The sequence below is a fragment of the Lepus europaeus genome, chromosome 5 (assembly GCF_033115175.1).
Source record: "Lepus europaeus isolate LE1 chromosome 5, mLepTim1.pri, whole genome shotgun sequence".
Classification (NCBI taxonomy): Eukaryota; Metazoa; Chordata; class Mammalia; order Lagomorpha; family Leporidae; genus Lepus; species Lepus europaeus.
The window spans coordinates 119,813,342-119,832,004 of record NC_084831.1 but is presented as its reverse complement, the minus strand read 5'-3'; the positions used below and the strand labels follow the sequence as shown (position 1 = coordinate 119,832,004).

Sequence of the window (18,663 nt, the reverse complement as noted above, 5' to 3'; positions counted from 1 at the left end):
ATATTCGTATATTTGTCACAATTGATGAACCATATCTAGTTTCCCCTATTTATTTTTTATTTTATTTTAAAAAATATTTATTTATTTGAAAGGCAGAGAAAGAGAAGTGGGGGCGGGGGGAGAGAATCATCCATTGGTTGATTCATTCCCCAAACGGCTGAATGAGCTGGATCTGGGCCTACCCGAAGCCAGGAACCAGGAGCTTCTTCTAGATCTCCCTCATAGGTGCAGGGACCCGAGAGCTTGAACCATCTTCTGCTGCTCTCAGAAAGCTGAATCAGAAGTGGGGCAGCTGGGACTTAAACCGGCGCCCGTATAGAGTGCCGGCACCACAGACAGCAGCTCTACCTGCTATGCTGCAGCACCAGCCTCCCCTCCGTCAAACGCCCCCTCCTCCCAGCTCCCAGTAGTCAACAGTCTGCATTCAGATTGAGGTTTTTGGTGTTATTTTTTTTAGCTCCTACAGATGAGGGAGAATATGCGGTGTTTGTCTTTCTGTGTCTTACTTGTTTCACTTAATATGGTGTTCTCTAGTTCCAGCCAATTTCATTTTTTGTAACTGGTTAGTATTCTATATTATCTCTAACTATTCATCTGATGATGGACACTTCGGTTAGTTCTATATCTTGGCTATTGAGAACAGTGCAACAGTAAACATGGTGGAATAGGTGTCTCTGATAAAATTTCATGTCTGTTATATATATATATATATATATATATATATATATACACACACATATATATATATACACACCCAATAGTGGGATTGCTGCACTGTATAGCAGTTCTATTTCTAGGCTTTTTAAAAAAATATTTATTTATTTATTTGAAAGTCAGAGTTACACAGAGAGAGGAGAGAGAGAGAGAGAGGTCTTCCATCTGATGGTTCATTCCCCAATTGGCCACAATGGCTGGAGCTGCGCTAATCCGAAGCCAGGAGCCAGGAGCTTCTTCCAGGTCTCCCACGCGGGTGCAGGGGCCCAAGGACTTGGGCCATCTTCTACTGCTTTCCCAGGCCATAGCAGAGAGCTGGATCGGAAGTGCAGCAACTGGGACTTGAACTGGCGCCATTAAGGGATGCCAGTGCTTCAGGACAGGGCATTAACCCACTGCGCCCCAGTGCTGGCCCCTATTTATTTATTTGTAAGACAGAGTTATGAGACAGTGGGAAGGCAGAGAGAGGTCTTCCATCTGCTGATTCATTCCCCAAATGGCTGCAACGGCCAGGGCTGGGCAGTCTGAAGTCAGGAGCCAGGAGAATCTTCCAGTTCTCCCACATGGGTGCAGGGCCCCAAGCACTTGGGCTACCACCTGCTGCTTTTCTGTGCACATTAGCAGGGAGCTGGATGGAAACTGGAGCAGCTGGGGTTGGTGCTGTGGCATAATCGATAAAGCTGCCACCTGCAGTGCTGGCATCCCATATGGATTCCGGTTCAAGTCCCAGCTGCTGCACTTCCAATCCAGCTCTCTGCTATGGCCTGGGAAAGCAGTAGAAGATGGCCCAAGTCATTGGGCCCCTGCTGCACTCTTGTGGGAGACCTGGATGAAGCTCCCGGCTCCTGGCTTCGGATCGGTGCAGCTCCAGCCATTGTGACTACTTGGGGAGTGAACCAGCGGGTGAAAGACCTCTGTTTCTCTGCCTCTGCCTGTCTTTACGTTTGCCTTTCAAATAAATAAATCTAAAGAAGGAAGGAAGGGAGGGAGGGAGGGAGGGAGGGAAGGAGAGAGGAAAGAAAGAGAGAGAGAGAGAGAGAGAGAGAGAGAGAGAGAGAGAAAGAAAGAAAGAAAGAAAGAAAGAAAGAAAGAAAGAAAGAAAGAAAGAAAGAAAGAAGCAGCTGGGACTTGACCTGGCACCCATATGGGATGTCGGCATTTGCAGGTGACAGTTTTACCCACCATGCCACAGAACCTGCCTTACTATTTCTAATTTTTAAAGAAATCTCCATAGAGGCAGTGCAGTAGGTTAAGCTACTACCTGCAGTGCCAGCATCACATATTGGGTCCGGTTGGTGTCCCTGCTGCTCCACTTGCAATCCAGCTCCCTGCTGATGGCCTGGGAAAAACAGATGAAGACAGCTCAAATGTTTGGGCGTCTGTCACCCAAAGGGAGACCTGGATGAAGCTCCTGGCTCCTGGCTTCAGCCTGGCCCAGCCCTGGCTTTTGTGGCCATCTAGGGAATGAACCAGTGAATGGAAGATCTCCCTCTCTGTCTATCCCTCTCTCTCTGTAACTGCCTTTCAAATAAATAAATAAACTAAGCTTTTAAAAAAAGAGGGGCTGGTGCTGTGGCATAATAGGCTAAGCATCTATCTGTGGCGTTGGCATATATGAGCTCCAGTTTGAGTCTCAGCTGCTCCACTTTTGATCCAGCTCTCTGCTTATGGCCTGGGAAAGCAGTAAAAGAGGGCCACTGCACCTGCATAAGAGACCTAGAAAAAGCTCCTGGCTCTGGCTTCAGATCGGCTCAGCTCCAGCCATTGTGGAAGTGAACCAGTGCATGGAAGACCTTTCTCTCTGTCTCTCCCTGTGTCTGTCTGTAATTCTACTTCTCAAATATAAAATCTTTCAAAAAATAATTTCCCTTTAAACCTTGTCAATAAAAATTATAAATCTTCAAAACTAAAACAAAGAAAGAATTCCCCGTTCTCTGTCCTCACCAGCATTTGTTCCTTTCTGTCTTTTTGATAATAACCATTCTAACAGGAGTGAGGTGATCATCTCCTTGAAGTTTTGATTTGCAGTTCCCTAATGGCTAGTGATACTGAGCATTTTTTCATATATTTCTTCTTTAGAAAACTCTTTTTTGTTAAAGATTTATTTACAAAAGAGAGAAGGAGAGGCAGAGAGAGAGAGGTTTTCCATCCGCTGGTTCACTCCCCAGTTGGCCGCAACAACCGGAGCTGTGTGATCTGAAGCCAGGATCCAGGAGCTTCCTCTGGGTCTCCCACATGGGTGCAGGGGCCCAAGGGCTTGGGCCATCTTCTACTGCTTTCCCAGGCCACAGCAGAGAGCTGGATACGAAGTAGAGCAGCTGGGACTAGAACCGGTGACCTTTGGCGAACTCTTTGTTCAGGTTCTTTGCCCATTTCTTTTTTTTTTTCCTTTTTTTATTTGACAGGTAGAGTTATAGACAGTAAGAGAGACAGAGTGAAAGGTCTTCCTTCCTTTTGTTCACTCCCCAAATGGCCGCTATGGCCAGCACTGCGCAAATCTGAAGCCAGAAGCCAGGTTCTTCTTCCTGGTCTCCCATGCGGGTGCAGGGGCCCAAGCACTTGGGCCATCCTCCACTGCTTTCCCAGGCCGTAGAAGAGAGCTGGACTGGAAGAGGAGCAACCGGGACTAGAACCCGGAGCACATGTTGGATGCTGGCACTGCGGGCGGAGGATTAACTAAGTGAACCACGGCACCAGCCCCTTTGCCCATTTTTTTAAAAAAATTTTTTTTTTTTGACAGGCAGAGTGGACAGTGAGGGAGACAGAAAGAAAGGTCTTCCTCTGCCATTGGTTCACCCCTCAATGGCCACTGTGGCTGACGCGCTGCGGCAGGCGCACCGCGCTGATCAGAAGGCAGGAGCCAGGTGCTTATCCTGGTCTCCCATGGGGTGCAGGACCCAAGGACTTGGGCCATCCTCCACTGCACTCCCAGGCCACAGCAGAGGGCTGGCCTGGAAGAGGGGCAACCGGGACAGAATCCGGCACCCCGATCGGGACTAGATCCCGGTGTGCTGGCGCCACAGGCGGAGGATTAGCCTAGTGAGCCGTGGCGCAGGCCCCTTTGCCCATTTCATAACTGGATTGGTTTTCTGTTGTTGTTGAGTTTTTTGAATTGCTGGTATAGTCTGTATTATTCCTTTGTCATATAAGTAGCTTGCAAATATTTCTCCCACTGTTGGATGGCTCTTCACTTTATTGATGGTTTCCTTTGCTATGCAGAAGCTTCTAAGGTTGATATTATCCCATTTTCCCAGTTTAGCTTTTGTTGCCTGCACTCTTGGGGTCTTATCCAAGAAATCATTGCCTATACCAATGTCTTAAATTAATTCCTCTATATTTTCTCATTTTTAGAAATTAAAAAAATTTATATGAAAGGCAGGGTTACAAAAAGAGAAAAAGAGAGAGAAATCTTCTATCTGCTGGTTCATTCCCCAAATGGCTGCAATGGCTGAGGCTGGGGCTCAGCCAGGCTGAAGCCAGGAGCTTGGAATTCATCCCTGTCTCCCATTTGGTGCAGGGGCCCAGGGACTTGGGCCATCTTTCACTGCTTTCCTAGCTGCTTGGCAGGGCTCAAAACAGCACTCATAGGGAATGCAGCAGCTTAACCTACTGTACCGCAAAGCTGCCCCACCTATAAGTTTTTTTTCTATTGAGTTCATAGTTTCAGTTCTTACATGTAGATCTTTGATCCACCTGGAGTTGCCTTTTTTTTTTTTAAAAGGATTTATTTATTTGAAAGGCAGAGTTAGAGATAGAGAGAGATCTTCCATCTACTTGTTTGTCTCTAAATGGCCGCAATGACCAGGATGGGGCCAGGTTAAAGAGAAGATCCAGGAGTTTCATCTGTCCGGGTCTCCCATGTGGGTGCAGGAGTCCAAGCACTTGGGCCATCTTCTACTGCTTTCCCAGGCAATTATCAGGGAGCTGGATTAGAAGTGGAGGAGCTGGGACTTGAACCGGTGCCCATATGGAATGCCAGTGTCGCGAGTAGCAGCTTAATCTGCTATGCCACAATGCCAGCCCCTGGAGTTGATTTTTTTTTTTATGGTGAGAGGTAGGGATCTCATTTCCTTCTTATACATATGTATGTCCAATTTTTCCAGAACCATTTATTAAAAATAATATGCTTTCGGCCGGCGCCGTGGCTTAACAGGCTAATCCTCCGCCTTGCGGCGCCGGCACACCGGGTTCTAGTCCCAGTTGGGGCACCAGATTCTGTCCTGGTTGCCCCTCTTCCAGGCCAGCTCTCTGCTATGGCCTGGGAAGGCAGTGGAGGATGTCCCAAGTCCTTGGGACCTGCACCCGCATGGGAGACCAGGAGAGGCGCCTGGCTCCTGGCTTCGGATCAGCGAAATGTGCCAGCCGCAGCGGCCATTGGAGGGTGAACCAACGGCAAAAAGGAAGACCTTTCTCTCTGTCTCTCTCTCTCACTATCCACTCTGCCTGTCAAAAAATAAAAAATAAAAATAAATAAATAAAAAAATATATGCTTTCTCTAATGAGTGTTCTTGACATTTTTGTTAAAAATCAGTTGACTGTACCTATGTGTATTAATTTCTGGGCCCTCTATTCTGTTCCATTAATCTGTATGTCAGTTTTTAATGCCAATATCATATTGTTTGATTACTATAGCTTTGTAGTATGCTTTGAGATCAGATATTGTCAAATCTCCACCTTTATTTATTTATTTGCTCAAGATCACTTTGGCTGTTCTGGGTCTTTTGTGGTTCCACTATGAATTTTGGGATTGTTTTAATAATTCTGCAAAGAATGTCATTGGTATTTTTTTTGTTGTTTGTTTAAAGATTTAGTTATTTATTTGCTTATTTCAGTCTGGTGCCTTAGATTGCTCAACCATCCTGACACCATTTGCTTATTTGAAAGGCAGGGTGAGAGAGAGAGAGAGAGAGAGAGAGAGAGAGAGAATCTTCCATCTGCTGTTTTGCTTCCCAAATGGCCCCATCAGCCAGATCTGGGCCAGGACATAGCCAGGACCCAAAAATTCCATCATGGTCTCTCACATGGGTGGTACTTGAATCATCTTCCACTGCTTTTTTCAGTAGCAGTATCAGGAAGCTGGATCAGAAATGGAGCAGCTGGGACTTGAACTAGCACTCCTATATGGGATGCCAGCATCGCAAGGGATGCCCTAACCCACTGTGCCACAATGCTGGCCCCTGTCATTGGTATTTTGATAGGGATTGCATTGAATCTGTAGATTGCTTTAGGTAGTATGGAAATTTTCACAATATTAATTCTTCCAAGCTATGGGCAGGGAATATCTTTCCACATTTTTGTGTGTATCATTGATGATTTCTTCCATAGTGTTTTATAAATTTTCGTTGTAGAGATCTTTCACTTTTTTGGCTAAATTTATTTCTAAATATTTAGTTTTTTTGTAGCTTTTATAAATGGGATTTCTGCCTTGATTTCTCCTTCAGCAAGATCACTATTGGTGTATAAAAATGCTATTTTTTTCTCTATGTTGATTTTGTATCCTACAGTTCTGCTGAATTGGCTTATAAGCTGTAACAGCTTTTTGGTGGAGTTGTACAAAATCATGTCTTTTGCAAGCATGGATATTTTGATTTCCTCTTTTCCAATTCTGATGCTCTTTCTTTCTCTCCCCTAGTTTCCCTTCTAATACTTCCCATACTGTATGGAATGAGAGTGGTAAAAGAGGACATCCTGGTCTTGTTCCAGATTTGAGGGAAAATGCTTTCAGCCTTTCCCCGTGCAGCATGATATTGCTTTGCCATATTAGTCTTCAAGATTTTGAGGAATGTTCCCTTTGTACCTGACTTGTTGAGGGTTTTTTTTAAAAAAATATTTATTTATTTATTTATTTGAAAGTCAGAGTTACACCGAGAAAGAAGGAGAGGCGGTCGGGGGGGGGGGGGGTCCTCCATCTGCTGGATCACTCCCCAGAGGGCCACAAGGGCCACCCACAGCTGTGCCGATCCAAAGCCAGGAGCCAGGAGCTTCATCCGGGTTTCCCACACAGGTGCAGGGGCCCAAGCACTTGGGCCATCTTTCACTGCTTTCCCGAGCCATAGCAGAGAGCCAGACAGGAAGTGCAGCAGTGGGGACTTGAACACATGCCCACATGGGATGCTGGCACTGCAGGCAGCACCTCCACCCGCTACACCACAGCGCCCACCCTGTTGAGGTTTTTTATGAATTGATGTTGAATCTTACCAAATGCTTTCTCGAAGTGTCAGTTTCATTTCTATGGATTTTGTTTTAGGTGCTCTGTTAGTTCTCACGGGTCAGGGAAAACGTATGGTATTTGTCCCTTTGGGACTGGCTATTTCACTCAGTATGTGTTCCAGATTCCTCCATCTTGTTGCAAGTGACCAGATTTCATTTTTTTTTTTACCACTGTGTAATATTCCATACTGTACATATCCCATAATTTCTCTATCCAGTCTTTGGTTGATGGGCATTTAGGTTGATTCTGTGTCTTAGCTATTGTGAGTTGAGCTGCAATAAAAGTGGAGATGAAGATAACTTTTTTGTTTACTGACTTCGTTTCCCTTGGGTAAATTCCCAGGAGTAGGATGGCTGGGTCATTTGGTAGGTCTATATTCAGATTTTGGAAATATCTCCATACTGTCTTCCATAGAGACTTTACCAATTTACATTCTCACCAAAATTATTAGGGTACCTTTTTCCCCACATCTTTGCCAGCATTTGTTGTTGTTTTTTTTTTTTTGTTTTGTTTTTTTGTGTTTTTTTTTGCCTTTCAGGGAAACTTTTACTTGGAAAATTACAACACTAATACAACAAGTCAAGTCTTACACATTTAACATTTGCTTGTTGAAAGCAATGTCATAAAATCAAATAAAATTAAACATGGTTTACTTTTTTCCTCACAAGAACATAAAAATTATGGAGGGGGGACTTAACAGGAAACTTAAAAAAAAAAAGTAACACAATTTTCCCTTTTAGTAGTCCTTGGGTAGTTATGACAGAATAGTTTCCACTTTGTTTGTTTCTTTGAACAGGGATTTTGGTCCAAAGTTTTGTTTGTTTCTAGTATCTGCTTCTGCCTCCCCCTCTATCAGATCGGTTTCCTCCACGGCCACCACCTCTTGGTGCTCCGCGGCTTGAACTGCTGTAGGAATCACATGGAGGAGGGTACCCCCTTTCCATAGAAGGAGGAAGCCCTCTTTCTTGTCTGCCAACCCGATCGCGACCACTTGAGTAGAGATCACTTCGGCTGCTTGAGTAACTGTCTCGACTTCCACCATATCCGTCACATGAGCTGCTGTAATCATCATAGCGACTGCTTCCACCATAAGATGGTGGGGGCCCTCGTGTAGGTGGAGCACTACGTGAGTTACCATAACTCTCATAGGAATCTCGGTAGGAACCTCCACTTGGATGATCTGAATAGTCCCGATCACGACCATATCCATCTCTTTCACTATAGCCTCTTGATGGATAGTCATCACGTGAACTGGGATGACCATAATCACGGTAGGTGTAGTCTCTAGGTGGTGGTGCATAATCTCTTGTATCACGAGAACTCGGGTAATCTCTGCTTGAATAGCTGTCTTTAGTTGAGTATCCATCATCTCTTGGGGACAAATAAACATCTCTGCGAGAGGGCAGGGGTTCCCTCTGAGATGGGCCTCCGTAACTGTCTCTTCCACGTGATACAGGGGCTCTTCCTCCCATTCCACTGCTGCTGCAAACTGGTCCTGAAGGGGCTGATCTTTTAGGAGGAGGACCCCCACTTCGTGGTGGTGGTCCTCTTTTTACTGGAAGAGGTCCCCTGGAAGAACTCATGTTAAAATTCATGGAATAGCCACCATCATCCATGTGCCCTCCACGTGAGGGAGGTCCTCGAGTTCCTCCACTTCCTCCTCTTCCTCCCCGAAGACCTCTTGGTGGGCCTCTGCTTCGTGGAGGTGGAGGTGGTCCACGCCTACCACTTTCAAATGATGGCTTGGTAGCCTGTTCCACCTTGATGGCTTTCCCATCCAAGGACTTTCCATTCATGTCTCTGGCAGCATTCTTAGCATCTGCTGGGCTTTCAAAGGTGACAAAAGCAAAACCTCTTGATTTGTTGGTTTCACGGTCTTTCATCAAGAGTACCTCCACTATTCGTTCATATTTGCCAAATACTGCTTCAAGGGCTTTCTCATTTGTTTCTGTATTAAGCCCACCAATGAAGAGCTTTCCTGGGCGATTTGCTTCAACGATTTTTTTTACCCCAGTGAATCGCAGGGGTGACGACGGTCCTAAGCTCCTTCGAGCTCGCCGGCAAGGAATGCCTAGCAGCTCAACTCGAGTGAAAGCCGCACGCCCGAGCCCACAACCGGGAAGCTGACTGCACTACTGCGCAACGCCAGCATTTGTTGTTTGTTGATTTCTGTATCAAAGCTATTCTAACTGGTTTCTAACTGAAACCTCACTGTGGTTTTGATTTGCATTTCCCTGACAGCTAGTAATCCTAAACATTTTTTCATGTGTCTCTTGGCCATTTGGATTTCCTCTTTTGAAAAATGTTTGTTTGGGGCTGACGCCATGGCTCAACAGGCTAATCCTCTGCCTACGGACCTGGCACACCGGGTTCTAGTCCCAGTCGGAGCACCGGATTCTGTCCCGGTTGCCCCTCTTCCAGGCCAGCTCTCTGCTGTGGCCTGGGAGTGCAGTGGAGGATGGCCCAAGTCCTTGGGCCCTGCACCCCATGGGAGACCAGGATAAGCACCTGGCTCCTGCCTTCGGATCAGCGCGGTGCCCCCGCCACAGCGCGCTGGCTACGGCGGCCATTGGAGGGTGAACCAATGGCAAAAGGAAGACCTTTCTCTCTGTCTCTCTCTCTCACTGTCCACTCTGCCTGTCAAAAAAATAAATAAATAAATAAAATGTTTGGGCCTGCGCTGTGGTGCAGTGGGTTAACACCCTGGCCTGAAGTGCCGGCATCCCATATGGATGCTGGTTGTAGTCCTGGCTGCTCCTCTTCCAATCCAGCTCTCTGCTATGGCCTGGAAAGCAGTGGAAGTTAGCCCAAGTTCTTGGGCCCCTGCACCCATGTGGGAGACCTGGAAGAAGCTCTTGGCTCCTGGCTTCAGATCAGTGCAGCTCCTGCCATTGCGGCCATTTGGGGAGTGAACCAGTGGATGGAAGACCTCTCTCTGTCTCTACCTCTCTCTGTAACTCTGTCTTAAAAAAATAATAAAAAAAAGAAAAAAATGAAAAATGTTTATTTAAGTCCTTGGCCCATCTCTTAACTGGGTTGTTTGTTTCATTGTTGCAGAGTTTCTTGATCCTCTTTGTAAATTCTGGTTATTAATCCTTTATCCATTGCCTAGTCTGCAAATAATTTCTTCCATTCTGTCAGTTGCCTCTTCACTTTCCTGAGTGTTTCTTTTGAAGTACAGAAACTTCTCAATTTAGTGTAATCCTTTTGGTTAATTTTGGCTTAGATTGACTGTGCCTCTGGGGTCTTTTCCAAGAACTCTTTGCCTATTCCAATTTCTTGCAGGACTTCCCCAATGTTCTCTAATAATTTGATGGTTTCAGGTCATAGATTTAGATCTTTAATCCATGTTGAATGGATTTTTATGTAAGGTTTAAGATAGGGGTCTTGCTTCATACTTCTGCATGTGGAAACCCAGTTTTCCCAGCACCATTTGTTAAAGAGACTGTCCTTGCTCCAGGGATTGGTTTTAGCTCCTTGGTCAAATATAAGTTGGTTGTGGATACTTGGATTGATTTCTGGCATTTCTGTTCTGTTCCATTGGTCTACCTGTTTTTTTTTTTTTTTTAACCAGTACCAGGATGTTTTGATTATAACTGCCTTGTAGAATGTCTTTTTTTTTTAAAGATTTATTTATTTATTTGTAAGAGTTACACAGAGAGAGGAGAGGCAGAGAGAGAGAGAGAGAAAGAGAGAGAGAGAGAGAGGTCTTCCATCCACTGGTTCACTCCCCAGTTGGCCGCAATGGCTGGAACTGCCGATCCAAAGCCAGGAGCCAGGAGCCAGGAGCGTCTTCGGGTCTCCCACACGGGTACAGGGGCCCAAGGACTTGGGTCATCTTCTACTGCTTTCCCAGGCCATAGCAGAGACCTAGATAGGAAGTGGAGCAGCTGGGTCTTGAACCAGCACCCATGTGGGATGCCAGCGCTTCTGGCCAGGACATTAGCCAGCCCCTTATAGTATGTCTTGAAATCTGGTATTATGATGCCTCAAACTTTGTTTTTATTGTATAAGATTGCTTTAGTTATTCGAGGACTCCTGTGCCTCCATATGAATTTTAGCATCATTTTTTCTAGATCTGAGAAGAATGTCTTTGGTATTTTGATTGACATCACATTAAATATCTAAATTGCTTGCAGAAGAATGAACATTTTGATGATATTGATTCTTCCAATCCAAGAACATGGAAGATTCTTCCATTTTTTTGTATCTTCTTCTATTTCTTTCTTTAATGTTTTATAATTCTCATAGTAGAGATCTTCGACATCCTTGGTTAAATTTATTCCAAGATATTTGGTTTTTTTTTTTTTTTTGTAGCTATGGTGAATGGCATTGATTTTAGAAACTCAATCTCAGCCTTGGCATTATCTGTATATACAAAAGCTGTTGATTTTTGTGTATTGACTTTATATCCTACTACTTTACCAAACTCTTCTATGAGTTCCAGTAGTCTCTTAGAGGAGTCTTTTGGATCCCCTATATATAGAATCATATCATCTGCAAATAGGATAGTTTGACTTCCTCCTTCCCAACTTGTATCCCTTTGATTTCTTTTTCTTGCCTAATGGCTCTGGCTGAAATTTCCAGGACTATCTTGAATAGCAGTGGTGAGAGTGGGCATCCTTGTCTGGTACCAGATCTCAATGGGAATGCTTCCAACTTTTCCCTATTCAATATGATGCTGGATGTCATATTACATTATTAATCTTTTGATGTCTGCAGACTCTGTAGAGATGTCTTCTCATTCATTCTAATATTGGTAATTTCTGTCTCTCTTGTTTACTTTATGAATCTAGCTAGGAATCTATCAATATTATTGTTCTTTTCAAAGAACAAGCTGTTAGTTTCATTTTTTTCTGTTTCATTGATTTATACTTTTATTCTGCTTAATTTGGATTTAATATGCTTTTCTATTTTAAAGTTTCTTTTTTTTTTTTTTTTTTGAAGGCAGAGTGGACAGTGAGAGAGAGACAGAGAGAAAGGTCTTCCTTTTGCCGTTGGTTCACCCTCCAATGGCCGCCACGGTAGCGCGCTGCGGCCGGCGCACCGCGCTGTTCCGATGGCAGGAGCCAGGTGCTTATCCTGGTCTCCCCTGGGGTGCAGAACCCAAACACTTGGGCCATCCTCCACTGCACTCCCTGGCCACAGCAGAGAGCTGGCCTGGAAGAGGGGCAACCGGGACAGGATCGGTGCCCCGACCGGGACTAGAACCCGGTGTGCCGGCGCCGCAAGGCGGAGGATTAGCCTGTTGAGCCACAGCGCCGGCCTAAAGTTTCTTATAGTGGAAGAATCTTTTGAAGATAATTGGCTTTATATCTTTCTCCTTTTCTAATATAAGCACTTATGCCATATTCTATTGGTCATTTAGATCAATTTTTTTTTTTTTTTGGAGAAGTCTCTTCCCGCCCCCCCTTTTTTTTAAACACAACTATCTCTAAGGGTGGGGAGTCGGGTTTTTTTATTTTATTTGCAGCAGACAGGCAGAATTAGTGAGAGAGAGAGTTACAGACAGAGAGAGAGAGACAGAGAGAAAGGTCTTCCTTCTGTTGGTTCACTCGCCAAATGGCCACTACGGCCAGCGCTGCACTGATCCAAAGCCAGGAGCCAGGTGCTTCCTCCTGGTCTCCCATGGAGTGCAGGGCCCAAGCACTTGGGTCATCCTCCACTACCCTCCTAGGCCACAGCAGAGAGCTGCACTGAAGAGGAGCAACCAGAACAGAACCGGTGCCCCAACCGGGACTAGAACCCGGGGTGCTGGTGCCACAGGCAGAAGATTGGCCTAGTGAGCCGCAGCGCCAGCCAATCTTTTTTTTTTTTTTTTAAAGATTATTTGAAAGGCAGAGCAACAGAGAGAAGGAGAGAGATATACAGACAGAGAAATCTTTTGTCTGCTGGTTCACTCTCCAGACAGTTGCAACAACCAGGTCTGGATCAGACTGAGGCCAGGAACCAGGAACTCCACGTTGGTGACAGAGTCCCAGGTATTTGCGCCATCTTCAACTGCCTCCCCATGCACATCAGCAAGAAGCTAGACCAGAATTGTAATAGTCAGGATTTGAAGTAGCACTCCAATGAGGGATGCTGGTATCACAAGCATTGGCTTAATCCATTGCACCACAAGACCTGCCCCTTAAACTAAACTTTTTTTAAGAAAATAATTTTAAAATATTTATCTATTTGAAAGGCAGAGTTATAGATAGGGAGGGAGAGAGAAAGAGAGCGAGCGAGCTCTTCCATTCACTGGTTCACTCCACAAATGGCCACAATGGCCAGGGCTGGTGCAGGTTGAAGCCAGGAGCCTGGAACTCCATCTAGGGATCTGCTATTTTCCCAGGTGCATTAGCAGGGAGCAGCAGGAACTTGAACTGAGTCCCATATGGAATTTCAGCATCACAGGCTGCAGCTTAACCCACAGCACCCTCCCCAGAGCAATCTTGATAAAATGTAGAGGGGCCTACACAAGGGTATGAATATTAGGAGTCAGAGATCATTGGGAGCCATCTTGTAGGCTAATTATTATTAATAGGTTCTCTATGTCGATTCTTGGGACTCTAATATATATTATTAGACTAAACATACTAATGGTCCTGTTTCCAGTGATAAAGTAAGTGCTGGCATTCCACAGCGTGCAACAGCAACAAAGCTATTTAAATTATCACTTGAAGAAAATGTGGTCACAGGGGCTGGTGCTGTGGCATAGTAGGCTAAGCCTCTGCCTATGGCACTGGCATCCCATATGGGTGTTGGTTGGAGTCCCAGCTGCTCCTCTTCTGACCTAGCTCTCTGCTGATGGCCTGGGAAAGCAGTGGAAGATGGTTCAAGTGCTTGGGTCCCTGCACCTGCATGGGAGACCTGGAAAAAGCTCCTTGCTCCTGGCTTTGGATCAGCGCAGCTCTGGCCCTTGTGGCCCTCTGTGGAATGAGCCAGCGGATGGAGGATCTCTTTTTTTCTCTCTCTCTGTAACTCTTCTTTCAAATAAATAAATGTTTAAAAAGAAAAAAAAGAAGAGGGGCCAGCGACGTGGCTCACTTGGTTAATCTTCCGCCTGCAGTGCCAGCATCCCATATAGGTGCCGGGTTCTAGTCCCGGTTGCTCCTCTTCCAGTCCAGCTCTCTGCTGTGGCCCGGGAGGGCAGTGGAGGATGGCCTGAGTACTTGGGTCCCTGCACCCGCATGGGAGACCAGGGAGAAGAACCTGGCTCCTGGCTTTGGATCAGTGCAATGCTGGCCATAGCAGCCATTTGAGGAGTGAACCAACAGAAGGAAGACCTTTTTCTCTGTGTCTCCCTCTCTCACTGTCTGTAACTCTACCTGTCAAATAAATTAAAAAAAAAAAAGAAAGAAGAGGCCAGTGCTGTGGTGTAGCAGGTAAAGTCACCACCTTGCAGTGCTGGCATCCCATATGGACACCAATTCGAGTCCTGGCTGCTCCAGTTCTGATCCAACTCTCTGCTTTCTCTGGGAAAGCAGTGGAAGATGGCCCAAGTCCTTGGGCCCCTGCATCCATATGGCAGCCAGAAGAAGCTCCTGATTCCTGGCTTCAGATCAGCACAGCTCTGGCCATTGTGGCCAATTTAGGAGTGAACCAGAGGATGGAAGACCTCTCTCTCTCTCTCTCTCTCTCTCTCTCTCTCTCTCTCTGCCTCTCCTCTCTCTCTCTCTCTGCCTCTCCTCTCTCTGTGTAACTTTGATTTTCAAATAAAGAAATAAATCTTTCAAAAAAAAAAAAAAGAAAAAATGCAGTCACATATAGAAGGCAAGGCTTTGGTAGCCAAGTGTTTGCTGACAAAATATTTTAGTGAAGGGATGATACTGATTGTTACTTCTATAATAGGCTTGTGCTGGATCATATGGGGAAAGAAAATTATTAGATCAGGGCTTTAAATTTCCAGCTCAGTATCCATTTAAGAGATCCGAAAAGCTTCTATGATTACTCTTATTCTGCAGTCACAATGCAATTAAAATCAACAATAGGGGTGGGCATTGTGGCACAGCAAGTTGAGCCACAACTTGGGACACCTGCATCCCATATGCCAGTGCTGGTTCGTGTCTCAGCTACTCTGATTCTGATTCAACTTCCTGCTGATGCATCCTAGAAGGTAGTGGATGAGGATTCAAGTGCTTGGGCTCCTGCCACCCACATGGGAGACCCAGATAGAATTCCTGGCTCTTGGCTTCTGCCTGGCCCAAAACTGGCTGTTGTGGCCAGTTGGGGAGTGAACCAGCAGATATAAGATATCTCTGTCTCTGTCTCTCCCTCTCTCTCTGTCACTCTTCATTTCAAATGAATGAATGAATGTGGGACTGACATTCTGGCACAGTGGGTTAAGCCACTGCCTATGTCATTGGCATCTGATATCAGAGCACCAGTTGGAGTCCCTACTGTTCCACTTCTGATCCAGCTCCATGCTAATGCGCCTGGGAAAGCAGTGGGATATGGCCCATGTGCGATACTAGATGGAATTCCTGGCTCCTGGGTTTGTCCTAGCCCAATGTTTTGGGGAGTGAACCAGCAGGCAGAAGATCACTTTCTGTTTCCCTCTGTCCCTATGTCTTTCAAACAAATACATCTTTAAAAAAAAACTTAAAAATAATATGTTATCCTCTAACTTTTATATACTATCTTCTCCCTTTTTTTCTCTACAGTGTAAAATATATTCTTAGAATCAACTCATTATATTTTTTAAAGATTTATTTATTTATTTGAAAGTCAGAGTTACACACAGAAAGAAAGAGAGGCACAGAGAGAGAGAGAGAGAGAGAGAGAGAGAGAGAGAGAGAGAGAATCTTCCATCTGCTGGTTCACTCCCCATTTGGCCACAACCACTTAAGCTGTGCCAATCTGAAGCCAGGAGCCAGAAGCTTCTTCCAGTTCTCTCACACAAGTGTGGGGGCCCAAGGACTTGGGCCATCTTCTACTGCTTTCCCAGGCCATAGCAAAGAGCTGGATGGGAAGTGAAGCAGCCAGGACTTGAACTGGTGCCATATGGGATGCCAGCACTGCAGGTGGCAGCTTTACACAATATGCCACAGTACCAGACCCTCATTATATTCTGTTACTTTATGCTTGAATTATAAGAGTTCAGTCAAGGGGCCGGGGCTGTGGCTTAGTGGGTAAAGCCTCCGCCTGCAGGGCCAGCATCTCATTTGGGCACAGATTCAAGTCCCAGCTGCTCCACTTCCCATCCAGCTCTCTGCTTTGGCCTGGGAAAGCAGTAGAAGATGGCCCAAGTCCTTGGGCCCCTGTACCCACATAGGAGACCCAGAAGAAGTTCCTGGCTCCTGGCTTCGACCATTGCAGCCATTTGGGGAGTGAACAAGTGGATGGAAGACCCCTCTCCCTCCCTCTCTCTCTCTGCCTTTGCATCTCTGTAACTCTGCCTTTCAAATAAATAATAAATAAATTTTTTTTTAAAAAAAGAGTTCAGTCAAGACCTAGAATATGATGCCTGCTCCCAATAGATTTCTTCTTGGTGTCTGTCCCTCAGTAGTGACCTAAAAACCATTAAGAGTGTCAGCATTGTGGTGCAACAGGTTAAGCCCCCACCTGCAAGGCCAGCATCATATGTCAGAGTCCTGGCTGTTTTGCTTCTGATTCAGCTCCCTGATAACACACCTGGGAAAGAAGTAGCAGATGGCCCAAGTACTGGGGCCCCTGCCACCCTCGTGGGAGATCTGGATGGAGTCTCAGGCTCCTGGCTTAAGCCTGGATCAGCCCTGGCTGTTGTGGCCATTTGTCATTCTGCTTTTCAAATATGTGCCTTTTTTTCCTTTTTATTAATATATTTTTTCTTTTTCTTTCTTTGTTTTTTTTTTTTTTTTGTCAAAACAAATGTATTATCTGGCCGGCGCTGTGGCTTAACAGGCTAATCCTCCGCCTTGCGGCGCTGGCACACCGGGTTCTAGTCCCGGTCGGGCGCCAGATTCTATCCCGGTTGCCCCTCTTCCAGGCCAGCTCTCTGCTATGGCCCGGGAAGGCAGTGGAGGATGGCCCAAGTGCTTGGGCCCTGCACCCGCATGGGAAACCAGGAGAAGCACCTGGCTCCTGGCTTCAGATCAGCGAGATGCGCTGGCCACAGCGGCCATTGGAGGGTGAACCAATGGCAAAAAGGAAGACCTTTCTCTCTGTCTCTCTCTCTCACTATCCACTCTGCCTGTCCAAAAAAAAAAAAAAAAAAAAAAAGTATTATCTTACAATTCAAAAGGTTAAAAATCCAAAATAAGGGGTGGGTGTTCGGCCCATCTGTTAAGACACCAGTTACAATACGCACATCCCATGTTGAGGGGCCTGTTTGACTCTCAGCTACAGCTCCTTGTTCCAGCTTCTTGTTAATGTGAACCCTGAGAGGCAGCAAGTGATGGCTCAAGTAAGTGGGTCCCTGTCATCACATGGGAGACCTGGATTGAGTTCCTGGCTGTTAACCTTATGTTCATTTGGAAAATGAACTACTGTCTAGGAGCACTCACTCTCTCTGGAAGAAATTTTTTTTAAAAAATTTAGTTATAAAATCAATTTCAGTGGACTAAAATTTTCTTTTCAACCAAAAGACTTATTTTCAGTTTATAATTCAGCTACCTTAAGAGAATGAAGAGAGGGGGCCAGCATGGTGATACAGCAGGTTAAGCTGCCAGCGTCCCATAAGGGCACCAGGTCGAGACCCAGCTGCTCCACATAGGATCCAGCTCCCTGCTAATGTGCCTGGGAAAGAAGTGGAAGGTGACCCAGGTGGTTGGGCTCCTGCCAGCCAGAAAGCCAGATGAAGCTCCTGTCTCCTGGCTTCAGCCTGGCCGAGTCTTGGCTGTTGCAGTCATTTGGGGAGTGAACCAGTAGATGGAAGATATCTCTCTGTTTCTTTCCCTCTCTCTGTAACTTTGCCTGTCAAATAAATAAATAATCTTTTTTAAAGAGAGAAAGAGAATGAGGAGAAAGTCATGGCCATCATTACAGATATGTGGCTGTTGATAAATATTTCAGGGATTCTCAAAAGATAGGTTATAGACATAGTTTAAATTTTGCCTTCAAAGAGAAAATGTCAGTGTAACTCTGAGGACTTAAATTTTACCTCAACACCTTTATGGGTGCTCTTTATTTTCTTCTGAATAGGTTGTAATATTCCTTTGCCTTTATAGATTATTAATTTTACTGAAGGATATCTTTTTTAAAAGATTTTATGTATTTATTTGAAAGACAGAGTTACAGAGAGGCAGAGGCAGAGAGAGAGGTCTTCTATCTGCTAGTTTACTCCCCAAAGGGCTGCAACAGCCAGAGCTGTGCCAATCCAAAGCCAGGAGCTAGGAGTTTCTTTCGGGTCTCCCACATGGGTGCAGGGGCCCAAGGACTTGGGCCATCTTCTTCTGCTTTCCCAGGCCATAGCAAAGAGCTGGATTGGAAGTGGAGCAGCTGGGACTCTAATTGGTGCCCATATGGGATGCCGGCTGAAGGCAGCGCCTCTACTCGCTCTGCCACAGCACTGGCCTCAGGATATATTTTTTTAAAGATTTATTTTATTTATTAGAAAGGCAGAGTGACAGAGAGAGAGAAGCAAGCGAGAGAAAGAGGGAGAGACACAGAGAGGTCTTCCATCTGCTGGTTCACTCCCCAAATGGCTACAACGGTGGGCCTGGGCCAGGCAAGAGCCAGGAGCCTCTTCATGGTCTCCCACGATGGTGCAGGGATCCACCACTGCTTTTTCCTGGGTGCATTAAAAGGGAGTTGGATCAGAAGTAGAGCAGGGCAGT

The 18,663-nt window shown here is 45.6% G+C and overlaps 2 protein-coding genes across 2 annotated transcripts in view; one reads left to right on the top strand and one right to left on the bottom strand.

The window, feature by feature from the left end:
- Positions 1-18,663, top strand: part of NUP210L (nucleoporin 210 like) — a 122,346-nt gene that overhangs the window by 33,975 nt on the left and 69,708 nt on the right. The gene's annotated exons all lie outside the window — the stretch shown is intronic.
- LOC133760513 (RNA-binding motif protein, X chromosome-like) lies at positions 7,680-17,530 on the bottom strand. The gene is made up of 2 exons (XM_062193042.1): positions 17,501-17,530; positions 7,680-9,057 (listed from the first exon to the last, which is right to left on the bottom strand). Exons 1-2 carry the CDS (start codon positions 17,528-17,530, stop codon positions 7,750-7,752), a joined length of 1,338 nt encoding a protein of 445 aa, XP_062049026.1. The 3' UTR covers positions 7,680-7,749.

Bases quoted from the DNA above. Each gene is read 5' to 3' on its own strand.
- LOC133760513 (XM_062193042.1), bottom strand. From the start codon at position 17,530: ATGCTGGCCCCCTCTCTTCATTCTCTTAAG. The intron at 9,058-17,500 runs GTAGCTGAATTA...GTTGCGCAGTAG, and splicing joins CCTCTCTTCATTCTCTTAAG to TGCAGTCAGCTTCCCGGTTG.